The sequence below is a fragment of the Macrobrachium nipponense genome, chromosome 32, assembly GCF_015104395.2.
Source record: "Macrobrachium nipponense isolate FS-2020 chromosome 32, ASM1510439v2, whole genome shotgun sequence".
NCBI classification, from domain to species: domain Eukaryota; kingdom Metazoa; phylum Arthropoda; class Malacostraca; order Decapoda; family Palaemonidae; genus Macrobrachium; species Macrobrachium nipponense.
The window spans coordinates 27,367,105-27,379,723 of NC_061094.1; the positions used below are offsets into that span (position 1 = coordinate 27,367,105).

General features: G+C 38.7%; 1 protein-coding gene across 3 annotated transcripts in view; it reads left to right on the forward strand.

Annotated features, from left to right (window-relative positions):
- The first annotated feature begins 452 nt into the window (after window positions 1-452).
- Window positions 453-12,619, forward strand: part of LOC135207287 (probable dolichyl pyrophosphate Glc1Man9GlcNAc2 alpha-1,3-glucosyltransferase) — a 222,911-nt gene continuing 210,744 nt past the window's right edge. For 2 of the 3 annotated variants that reach the window (XM_064238956.1, XM_064238958.1), the window contains exon 1: window positions 453-580. In XM_064238956.1, the coding sequence (XP_064095026.1) occupies window positions 522-580 (59 nt within the window). In that variant the 5' untranslated portion in view covers window positions 453-521. Of the gene's footprint in view, window positions 581-7,586; window positions 7,723-12,619 lie in introns of those variants that run through there. The other variant, XM_064238957.1, reaches the window with a different exon arrangement.

Consider the following 12,619-nt stretch of genomic DNA (forward strand, 5'->3'; position numbering starts at 1 on the left):
CAGTATGGGCTTAGGTAAAAAACTGGCTTAGGCAGGAGGAGAGCAAAGTGAATGTCCACTCTCCAAGGCAGTTGAAGAAAGAATAATGTGTCACCAGATTCAAGTATGGTCTCCAACTAGCTTCCACCTCAACTATGTATCGGATGCTAGATGCCACAAATTCCTTGCATATACAGTTTTTAACCGATTTCCAGCTGGCACCAGAAGATTTATCCTAATGTTAATACCTCAGGTTTGTTAGCTATGATAAATACAAATTAATAAATGATTTGTCATATTTTCTATGTACGTACACAAACCTGAACCTTTTATGATGAACCCATCTCAACCACCACACTGATCATGCTCCAAAACTGTATGTGCTTTTGAATACATATATTTGTTCTTCAATTTGTGGTACTTAATGTCAATTTTTAATTTCTTATTTTCTCTAAACATCTTATTTTACAGATTTTTGTGTAAACATAAGCGTCTGCTGAATATACTGTGTATGTATTAATACTGTTGAATAGCTGACCAGGATGTTTTGGCCTGTGATCATAGGAATATCTTGCATCAAAACGCTCTTGATATTTGCATAGTAAGTATTATGATATATTCCTGTTTTAGTGTTTGCATAGTCCTTCACCCATGTATTTTTATGAATGTGTGTTAGGGGTAAAGGGATTTTGTATCAAAGTACATAAATATTAAAGTTTTTGGAGAGGTACAAGAAGATCCAAGTTAATATCTGAAATGTAATAATCCCTGTGCTGTGGGTAATTTACTTATCATAAAATGGGTTCAATCATCAGCTCGTTATCAAGAATCCTGCTGTTGAAGGTATGTTTATTCTTTGCTTTTGATGCTTTAGGAGACTCCATAAGGTGGAGACTGTGATCTCCAATGACTGATAACAAGGAAGGCAAGTAAAATGCAGTTGTATATGAAATTTATGAATGAATTTAATTGCATGAGAGGTATCATATCAAAGTGCTATCAACATTTATGAATTACAGTCTATTACTGAAGTTTGTCGAAAGCAGAGGTCCCCATCACTTTAAACTTTTGACATATTTACATTTCTTGAGGGTAACGCACAGATTATGGATATCCTTTCTTAGTCATTGATATAATCCACCACAGTATTGTATTATTATTACATATTAGTATTCAGTAGCTGGAACCTATTCATGTGGAAAAAGCCCACAGAGGCCATGAACATGGAATTCAAGCTTCCAAAGAATAATGTGTTCAGTAAGAAGTAGTAAGACGAGCTAAATGGAAATACATAAGGAAGAGATCCCGCTTATTAAAAAAGAAGAAATCAATAAATTGATAAGTAAATGAAAATGCAAGGAGAATACAGTAGTATTAGGGTGTTAAGGCACTGCCTCTTCCCCACTTCAACTTCTGAAGTTCCAATTGCATGACATCCTCTGGGTGGCTGTTCCACAGTCCAATGGTTTGAGGAATAAAGGACTTTTGGATCTGAGAAGTTTGACAGCGAGGCACATTTACTGCATTTTGTTGCTGCTGTTCAGCAAATCTGGTTGTTGTCGCCAGGTAAATGGGATCAAAGATCCATGGTGAATATGAAACAGACCTCTGTTGAAATACAGCTTATGAAAATAAAAGTACAGGCAAAAGACCATCAGTCTAAGTCATAGCTAATGCTCTTAGGAAACGAACCTACCACCACGAACCACTCTATCTGAAAGAAGTAAATCCCTGGCAGAAGCAGGCAACCACACCGGAGAACAGTAAAAATTACCTAAAACAGGTTGCATTGATTTTATCAGTTATGGATATATGAGGCCTTACAAAGAATTTCCTAACTTTCGTAAAGCATTTGCTGCAACTTTCAATAAATGTTTCTCAAAAGTAAAATGTGAGTCAAAAGTTAGACCTAGAATAGTTAAAGTTTCAGAGTCATTCAGCAAAGTTCCAGCTGCCAGGAGGGGAGGCTGGTGTGGGAAAACCTGTACGAGATCTGCTAATTAATAGTTTGTTTTGCTGGTGTTCAGCCTCATACCCCGCCAACTCTACCCATTCGCATAATCTGGTGTTCATGGTCCCAATTGAGGCTGAGGGAAGCTTCATTTTCTCATGAGACTACTATACTAACATGTGTTTGCATCATAGGCATACTGAACAATCTTGTTTTCCAGGCCAACACCATATCACTGTCATAACACTAAAACTATGACCATGAACTGTAGACATTATAAGTTTTGGTTTACTAAAGATCCCATCCACAGTAACTCATTGCTCCTTATACATATCGACCCACTCCAAGATTCTGAAGTTTATTAATACTAAGTGCCTTGTGATTTACTAAATTGAAAGCAGCACTAAGATGTATTTGAATTACTCTGCACTCAGAACTCCTGTCAAGGTTCCCTTGCAAATGGCAAGTCTAGTCTAAAGTTTAGAAGAGCACTGCAGGTACCTAGCAGAAGAGGGGAAAATCCAGTAGTATAAGCTGTGTGTTTCTTATCAGCCAACCCAGTAATGTATGGACTAGATGAAGATTTATGTGATGTATCACTTTGATATTCTGAGTGATGGAAGTATCTCGGGGGGTCAGCCAGTGGATTCCTGGGGTAGACTCATATTTACCATTTTACTGGTGGAAGATGAGTTCATGAAAGGTATGTGGTGTCTTTAAGATATTTGTGCAGTCTATGTACATGCTTTCCTCTTCTTATCTGGCCAGTTGTGATCTAGTACCCTAGGACCTTCAGATGAATAGACACAGACACAGTTGCTGACCCCATGCAAAATTGCAAGACCTCAGAAGGTTGGCTCTTTTGCCTCAAGCTATTAGTATGGTTTTCACTAAACTGTTAAGGCCTAAGGCAAACCTATAGCTTCTTCAGAACAGGCAATTGTATATTGGCTCTCAGATAGATGATTATGAAAAAACAGGATGTTTTATATTGTCTGTGCCCCTCTAACACCTTGTTTGATGAGTTGAAAAAGAAGTTATTGAGTGAAAACTTAGCAAACAATACTTGTTTTGCAAATGCCAAGGTAATTCAAATATTGAAACCTGTACCACAGGTTGAACACTCAAAACACCTGTGGTATCTATGTTGGATGATGAAGAGGATATCTGTGAATTAGTAATTTGTGTAATTTGTAAGGTTTAACCTTTGGATTGGACAGTTGATCACCAAAGAACAATTTTTTTTCTCTCATACCATTAATCTTCAGAAGGAATTCAAAATAAAATTTTGTTATTTTAGTAACCTAAGTTTCTTTTGTATGTACGTATGTTAAATGTATGAAATGTTTTATGGAAAACATTTTTTCCAATTTTTTTGTATTGTTGCCTTTTGTTGTGTTGGCATTATATTTAAAATATCAAGCAGTCAGACATTACTGAGAATATCTTCTAAGTCTCTCCAGCTGGTATGAATTTGCTTGTAGTGGGGCTTTCTAGTGAATTGTTGCTGAAGTGAGTAAAAAATCACAACATAGGTGATCTAACCCAACTTATTTAGATTTTATACTGTAATCACCTCTTGGTTACCATTACCTATGATTTTTTAAAGGGTTTTGTATTTAATGGAATAAATAGTGTAGTTCTATAGAATAATACAATTTCTGATAAGCACATTAATTTTTGTATCTCTGTCATAAGTGCTGTAATACCATAAATGTGAGTGTTTGAATTTCATTCTGAATTTTCCCTTTTCAGTCGGTCAACTGATTTTGAAGTCCATCGAAACTGGCTGTGCTATTACACACAGCTTACCTGTAAGCAAATGGTACTATGATCACACCTCAGAATGGACTTTGGACTATCCTCCTTTGTTTGCTTGGTTTGAATTTATTTAGCTAAGGTAATGTATCCTGATACAGTTCAAGTTCAAGTAAAGCTATAATTTTATATAAGTAACTTACCCAGTAAATACTTTGCTAACAATTTCTTCCCTCAGCAGCTTGAAGATTAAAAAATTTGTGGGTAACACTTCACAGATTTAGTGCAGGACCCACCCACCAACAGGAATACCATTTTCATTATATTTCTACCAACCTTCAGGAAACACTGATTGTTGATATCAAGTGTGTTCTTAAACTTGCTGGTCGGAGACTGTTTTTTTTTTTTTTTTTTTTTTTTTTTTTTTTTTTTTTTTTTTTTTTAAGAATTACTGCCGATTTTGGGTAGCCTTCAAACTTTCACCATTCAGTACAGTATATTATTGTTTTGTTATTAATGGTCAGATTTGAGTTTCATATTTTGATGTGATAGCAAATTCACAATCATATTGGCAAATAAACTACTGTAGAGTAGCTTACCCTTTAAAGTTTAACGCAATAATGTAAGATTACATTCGCTGCCAAACTAATACTTTTGTTTGAGACATGTTATGAGTAAGTAGTGTAATAATGTAAACGTTGCATTAGTTGCTGAACTAATACTTGCGTTCAAGACATTTTACAAGTATAACGTGATAATGTAAACATTACATTTGTTGCAAACTAATGCGTAGTACACACTTTGCTACAGCAGCAGCCTGCCAAGTGTTGTGAGCAAAACCAGCTAGGTCAGATAAAGAAGAGTTCAGGGAATAATTGTCATTGTATAACATAATTTAGCATACATAATAAACTCATTTATATCCATGCCACAAGTCAACATTAAGAATTGGCATAATAAACTTGATTGATGACAAAAAATGTTCCAAGACTTGGTGAGGAAAATTAGCATTCAAAGACCACACAGATAACAGTCCTCCAAATAAGGTTTAGAAAAGTTTAAACACTTAGATATAGTAAGCTTCATCATGAAACATTTGAAAACATTCTGCAGGATACAAGCTTTTTAGGAAACGGAGGAAGCAGTGTTACAGATATATTTCTCAAAAGTCCATTTCTTATCAAACGTTTGGCATCTGAAATCTTAGCAGAGTTCATTTAAAATGTTACCATTTAAATGTAAATCAGGATGCAAAGGAAGACATGTTCCGGACTGGCTATCATACTTGTAAGTGTTAGGATTAAACCCTTAAGAACCAGGCTAAGGAAACAATAGTACGTATGCAGCACCCCAGACCGGGCAAACTTTGAGTTTGACAATTTAAGAAAAAAACACTTCAATGGAAAAAGGAAGACATGCAAATGCACATGGTGTAAAAAAAAAAAAAAATAAAGATTCTCCCTACCTTCCACGAGAAGTAGAAAGTGACTATTTCCAACCCCTTTTTTGGGCCACTTTTACATGACCACATATCATAACAGATAAGAACTAAAATCAGTAACAAATTCTGAGTATATTTGTTGTAAAATGTTTACCTAAATTTACTGAGATTTCAGATGCAGTAACTTTTTGGGATTACACATGTTTTTTCTAATATTTCTTTGCACCTTTCTTTGCAAACTTACAATAATTATAACTGACATACTATGATAAAAGATAACTAAAAACCAACTGAAACCTGACTCATGAGACACCTAAAAATGCTGAGCCGAGCCCAGTCTCAAAGTTTATTGGCAATTGTAGTAATGGAATCTCATTCCTGTCTGATTCCTACAGATCAGTTGCATGCAACATTGATACTCACCATGAGTTAATCCACCCACCACTCAAAACTTGTTATCGTTAGCATATGATGGTCTCTGTCTATTAAGGTTAAGTTTCATGGCCCAAAGCATACTCCACTGATGAATATGTGCCAGATCTCTATTTGAGGGTTGGGATTTAAAAGTTGCTCTTTCAAATAGGGTGATGCACTGATACTTTTATTTCCTATCCATAAAGGTGTTTTGCAAAAATAAGTTCAGTAGTGTTTGAGGTCAGTTTCACCCCCCTTAGGTTTAGGGAATGTCAAACAGTCAGCCATAAAAGCCCCAAGATCACTGAGTACCTCTCTCTACCTTACCTGTTTGTCAAGAATAAAAAACTAATGGGTTCCTTACATGCAACACACATTGGGTAACTTCTGATGTCAATGAGAGATTGTCTTCAAAAAGAGAAACCAACAACCATGTTTCAAGATTTGAACCACCCACAGGTCTGCTCCTGTCTCCAACCAATGGTTCCAGAATTTTTTAAGACAAGGTAATCGCTTGAAGATGTGCTGGTGGGTGGTCTAGCATTTCATCTCTATCTGCAGTGACCATAGGGAGACTTTTTGGGAAGTTTTTCTTCTCATCTAGAATGACAGGGTGAGCATGGAACTCTCAAAGTCACAAGCTGGAATGTCAGGGAATCAATATGATTGCCCACTCTTGGAATAAGAAGATGCAGGGACCTATAGAAATGGATACAGTTCCTGCTACTAGGAGACTATTGAGAGTGAGAGGGAGTTATGCTGACATCTCGGTAATTTCCCAAACCAGCGGGCTAGGGAGGAGGGTTCAGTCCATAATGTCCACTGTACTGGTAGTCTTAGTCAGATGGCTAGAGCAAAGTATTAGACAAGCCATAAGTTCGTTAAGCCTGGTTGAATGTATGACCAAGCACATTTAGTGTACCAAATGGGGCTTCTAGTTAGTCAAAGAGTAGCTTACATGTACTAATATGCATTATCAGTGGAATCCACCAAAACTGAGACAGGCTTAGCAAGCCTAGCCAAGTACTACTATCAACCAAAAATTAAACTCTTCCCAGACCCCAGTGGGGGAGTAACCTTCAGTTTCAAAATCTGAAAAACAATCATAAAAACCAAAACAGTTGGCCCCAAGGATTTTGGATAAGGGATTGTGAACAAGTACTAACGAATATCTGTTAACTTCTTGGGGATGTAGTTCGTCACATAAAACCAGTGTCTGGCAGCCAGTCAGTCTTACATTTACTTTCATTGTATGACTCAACTTGCAGTCCTTTAGTCCAAATAATTATTTGTGGCTCTTTTTTTTTTTTTATTTTTTTATTTTTATTTTTTTTTTATTTTTTTTTTTTTTCTCTCTCTCTCCTTACTTTTAGGTATGGAAGGACACAATTGTGAACCACATCTTGACTGTCAGATTTATGGATGGTGCACTACCTGATGGATCGCCCTGTCAAATATACTTTGATACATTTGTATTTTGACCCTTTGGTAGCCTCTAGCATTTACGAGTATATTCATCTCATGGACCACTACCATAATCATTACATGAGTTTAATTGGTGGATATCTGTAATGTAACTGATGCTGTACCTTCCTCAACAAGGTGAACATTTTTTCAGCTAATCATCTAGCTTCCAAATCAGACCTACCAAATTAGCGGAGCTTAATACATGACCTGCACTTTCATTAACCTGCATCCTTTGGTAGGTTGACAGCATGATAGATTCATTTACAGTATTTTATCTAAAAAATATAATTCTGTCAAAGAACTGATTTCTTCTACATTCAACTTTTGAGTAGTAGATAGTCTACTGTTATAGCTTATCCTCCATAGTAACAGGAACATTTGTTGTAAGCAATTGAAACATACAAGTACATTTTAAAACTAATTACTGAGTTACTTTAGAGGTATAATTACTGCACTACTTCAGGGATAATGGTTTGTTGGCCATAGTAACAGAATCATCTGTTGTAAGCATTTGGAATATTCATTTGTCCTTTTGAACTAAGTTAATGTGAGTATGGCAGTTTTCAAGAATTATCATATTTCAGATTGCATGGTACTTTGATCCCCTGATGCTTAAAGTTGAAAACCTTAACTATGCATCTGTGGCAACTGTGGTATTTCAGCGTGTCTCTGTAATTGCTTCTGATCTCGTCTACGCGTATGGATGTAAAATGTAAGTCTTCATAAGTTAAATTACTCGTAGCTCCTTTACATTAATAGAGCTCCCACACTAAGAATATATATCCATTTTGCTTGATATGCCATGAAATTGTTTTGATTGATAGTAATGGAGATTAAAAGAATTTAAAATTTAGTTACCCTTAAGAATTCAGTAAGTTCTTGATCCTACATAATGTGAAGTTTGAAACTTGGGTATTTCTTTAGGAAATTCAGCAGAGCCATAAGGGTTACCAACTTGTTTTTTGTTTGCTCACTGCTTGTGAATTAGAGCCCTATTAATTGATACTTATTTCTTGGCATCTTCAGCAAATTACAAAATAGTACTGCTTTTATGTATAAAAGTATACATGAGACTTGGGTTCTTACAACAAAAAATGAATGTACATGTTATAGAGGTATGACTACAAAATGGTAAGATTCATGACTGGAGTGCTGGGGGCAGATCATATTACACATAGTGAAGTTACAGAGAAATGTGTCCATCAGCTGCAAAATACTAGATTCCAGATTTCGAAGAAATTTAGGATGCCAGGGACGTAAGGTTAAGAAAAGGGACCATGGGCAGTTAGTCAGAGAAACAGGTTTTGACATAGGAAAAGCCTATTTTTGGTAGTCGCTGTCGAGTTGTCAAGGATTACCCTTTCCATGGTCTATCCAGAGTTCCATGGTGACCAGACTAATGTCAAAGAATTCTCTTAACTGGTCTTGTGGCCAGGTATTGTGTCGTAATGATAAACATTATAACACGTGGTAAAGTATACATGTATAGATTCAGGATAAGAGGGCACTTTTTATTTTCCCCAGTGAATGCTAATACATACCCAGTTTACCTACATCAAAAACTGCAAGAAGAAGAAGTAGTTATGCGCATACATACTGTCATATTCTTTACACACGACCAAAATTTGACCAAACCTCCATTCCCTTCTGTTGGTCAATGCAGGGTGATCCCTTACCCAAATCCCATGTCTTTTCATCTGGGAAGTGGGAGAGTTTTGAGGATCTAACAGTGCATAAAGAAAAACCACCAAAAATAGGTTTTTCCTACATCAAAACCTGTTTTTTAATAGTGCAGTTGCTGTCTTGTCCTCAAGGCACTCTACAAAGAAATTGACGGGTAACAAAAATCTCTTGAATTTTAATGCCAACAACCCAAAATCATTTTTGGTCCAGAATCAAGCCACTAGTTTCAAGGGCCCATTCTTTATTCTGTTGTGACTTACCGAAGCATGCTGGGTATGGATGCAGTATTGTCAAACCTTCCCCAGCCCTGAGGTTTGCCACTGTAGTGCCTGTGGGTCAAGACTATCCATGCCACCTACCGATTCACAGTGTAGTTGAATTTGTTTGAACTCATCGCAAGTGTTACTAGCTAGAGCGTAGGAAAAACAGTTTTTTTGGATGTCTGCTGTGACCTTTAGGTAAACCTTAAGTGCTTGAACTGAGCATAATATTTTGTCTGCTAATTCTGGTTTACTTAGAATAGGAGGTTTCCGTTTTAAAAGAATCCCATTCTTGGCCAGGAATGACAGTCCAGAAGACAATAATAATTGGTGGTCAGCTGTTTGCCAGAAGTACAATTGTCCCCCATTTAAGAGAGCCCAGTTTGCTAATACGTATGAGTTTCTGATGCTAATGCAGTCAAGAAGATTGCATGTTGTTGCTTGTGAGTTGTGGTTGTATTGAGTCCACTGAATTGAGGGACTGACCAAGTTTAAGCACCTTGTTCAGGGACCAAGTAATTGGAACCCCTCTAGAGTGGATCTTTCTAGTGCAAAGGACTGCAGAAGGGAAGTGACAAAATGTATACTAGAGTCAAATCACAAAGTCATAACACAATGGTTCCGTTAATATTGCCTTGTGTTTCATGATCTGTGTAACTGCAAGGCATTTATGTGAAAGGGATGAGAAATTTTAAAATAGTTTCCCTAGAATTTTTGACTGGACTCTCAGTATGGATATAATGTAATCCTATCTGCCATACATACCGGTATCCAGTTATATGAAATCTGTAATTCATTCCGACACGGGATACAAACCTTTCGTCCTTTTACGAATAGGAAGGTTACTAGCGGCAGCTGGATAGGTCGTCAGCTTTCGAACAAGGGGTTCGGTAGTTAACTGCTTGTCCGACAGTGCGCGCACCGCGCGACTGGGAGGTGAAGAACCACTTTTGCTTTTGGCCTGCTGGTATGTAGACGTGCTCTTCATCGCTCTCTGCCCGCTTCATCGTCGTGTGCTTTCAGGAGATTTGTGTTTTCTCTTACTATTTGTGTGTGTGTGTAAAAGTGAACTGTAAGTACGTATATTCATTTTTTATATACACTTTGTTAATTTATGATTATGGATCAAGGATCGATGCAATCTCGCTCCTCCTATTACCCGACGACTGTGCCCGGGGTTGAGGGGCGTAAATGTGGTAAATTGAGATACCTTTTCCTTGGGACCCGTGGTGGCTGCTCAACAAGTTGTGTAGCTAACCCAGACCCTCGCAGGCTGAACAGCATCGAGTCCTGGTGTGACTGTGAGAATGGATGTGAGAATGAGCGAGTGACTGGCTTCTCTTACCATTTTTTCTTCTTCCTCTTACCTGTGGGCAGAGGGTCACGGTCGTCACTATGCTGGATGAGGACGAGATGCAGGTGAGCTATATGACAGAGCTCCATCCTATCCCTTTCACTAGGGATAGGAGCAGAAGTATCCACCACTTTCCCTCCTACCAAGGGGGGGAAGTGGATGCCAACAAGAGACAAACCCATAACTTTATATTTGCTCCTGTACAGGAACAAGTTCTTACATTGCTGGTACGAAGAGACACGCTTGCCTCTCTCTTAGTACTCCGGTCCAGAGGTCTGACCATTGATCCTGCGGTGCTCACCCTGATCAAATCGGACAGAGCTTGGATCCCTCCCTCGCTCTTACGACCAGGGAGGCATTCCATGGGCGAACACCAGTCTGTTCACAAAAGACTCAGATTCCTCCCACCAAGAAGTGAGTCTTCCTATTGGAAAAGGACCGAAGGTTTGTATTCCATGTCGGAACAAATGGACAATTTGTCCAAAATTGCATTTTTCCTAATATACAAACCTGAGGGGGTCCTTTTACACATAGCCCCACCTCATGCCACCCCTCACTCTGCAGTTTTTTGTTTTTGCTTGGGCCTAAAGCAAAAGTGATTGTTTACCTCCCAGTCGCGCGGCGCGTGCCTGTCGGACAAGCAGTTAACTACCGAACCCCTTGTTCGAAAGCTTACGACCTATCCAGCTGCCGCTAGTTAACCTTCCAGCTGCCGCTAGTAACCTTCCTATTGTAAAAGGACCTCAGGTTTGTATAGTTAGGAAAAATGCAATTTTGGACAAATTGTCATACAGTGGTACCCCCCGTATTCGCCGGGGATGCGTACCAGACCCACCCCCCCGTGAATAGTTAGAACCCGCGAATGTTTGGAACCCCTATAAAAACACTAAAAACAGCCTATTTTGTTGGTTTAAACTCAAGAAAAACCACTAAAAATTTTCATACTTGGTTTTTTTAATAGTTTTATCACAAAAAGTGCATTTTATGATGAAATTGATCAAAAAAACCAGGAATTTGTGGATATTTCTCAAAGAAAAATACCGCGAATGCGTGAATTTTCCGTGAATAATGCAGGGAAATGTTCCCGAGAGAAATCCGCGAATGTGTGAGTCCGCAAATCCGGAGAACGCGAATACGGGGGGTCCACTGTATTCCTCCCACCAAGAAGTGAGTCTTCCTATTGTTAAAGGACCGAGGGTTTGTATTACGTATCGGAACAAATGACAATTTATCGAAAATTGCATTTTGTTCATGAAACTTACCTGTCAGATATATATATAGCTGTATTTTTCCGAATCCGACAGAAATTTAAACACTTACGACACACGCAGTGGGAGTCAGGTGGTTAGTACCCATTCCCGCCGCTGGGAGGCGGGTATCAGGAACCATTCCCATTTTCTATTCATAATTTTTCTGTCGCCGGTGCTGGAAACACCTGTTTGCAGCACCTCCGTCCATATTTTGGAAACTCACTAGCTACTTGAGTATCCCTTTTGGTTTTTTCTTTGGTATCTGAATTGGATCAGTGGCTTGGCACACGTTGACTTTGGATTGATTTGATTTTGGTATTGATTTTTCTTTGATCAAGATGTCAGGGTCTAGTTCAACTAGCGCTAGATTTTGTTCTATGTCCGAATGTAGAGGTAGGCTACTGAAAGCTTCAGTAGACCCACATTCTGTTTGTAAGGTTTGCAGGGGGAATGAATGTACGTTTGAAAGTCGTTGTAGGGAGTGTGAAAGATTAACAGAGTCTGAGTGGAAGGCGTATGAAACCTATCTTAAGAAAACTTAAGCGAGATAGGTTAATGAGGTCTTCCTCCATGAGTGTTTCAGGTAGGCAAGATTTTAATGATTCTCCTGCTAACCCTCCTTCTGTAGTTTATGCTCCTACCCCTGTAGTGTTGCCTCCGGCCCCAGAAGCAGTGTCGGTAGAAGGTAATACTTTATCGCTAATTCTTGAATCGATTCGTAACTTAGAATCAAAAGTGTTAGCTCTGGAGAGCAAAAGTGAAGAGAAGTGCAGTGAAAGTGCCCCTTGTGTAGTGGAGGGTGCGTCAGATCGGCCTCATTCCGCCTCTAGACCTAGACCTCTGCTTGACTCCCAGGTTACGGGGAGAGAGCATATCGAAAGTCGAAGGAGGGTTACGAGGAACCCCCACCGATCTGGCGTGCCTTCGGCAGCTTCTGACGAACCTACCCAGACTGCCAGGAGCGTGCGCGTGCACGTCTTCTCAAGGAGTGCTTTTCTTCTTCGGAAGCTTCCTCCCGCGCAAGGGGTGGAGCTCTCATGCCACATCACGTCCGCTGAAAAG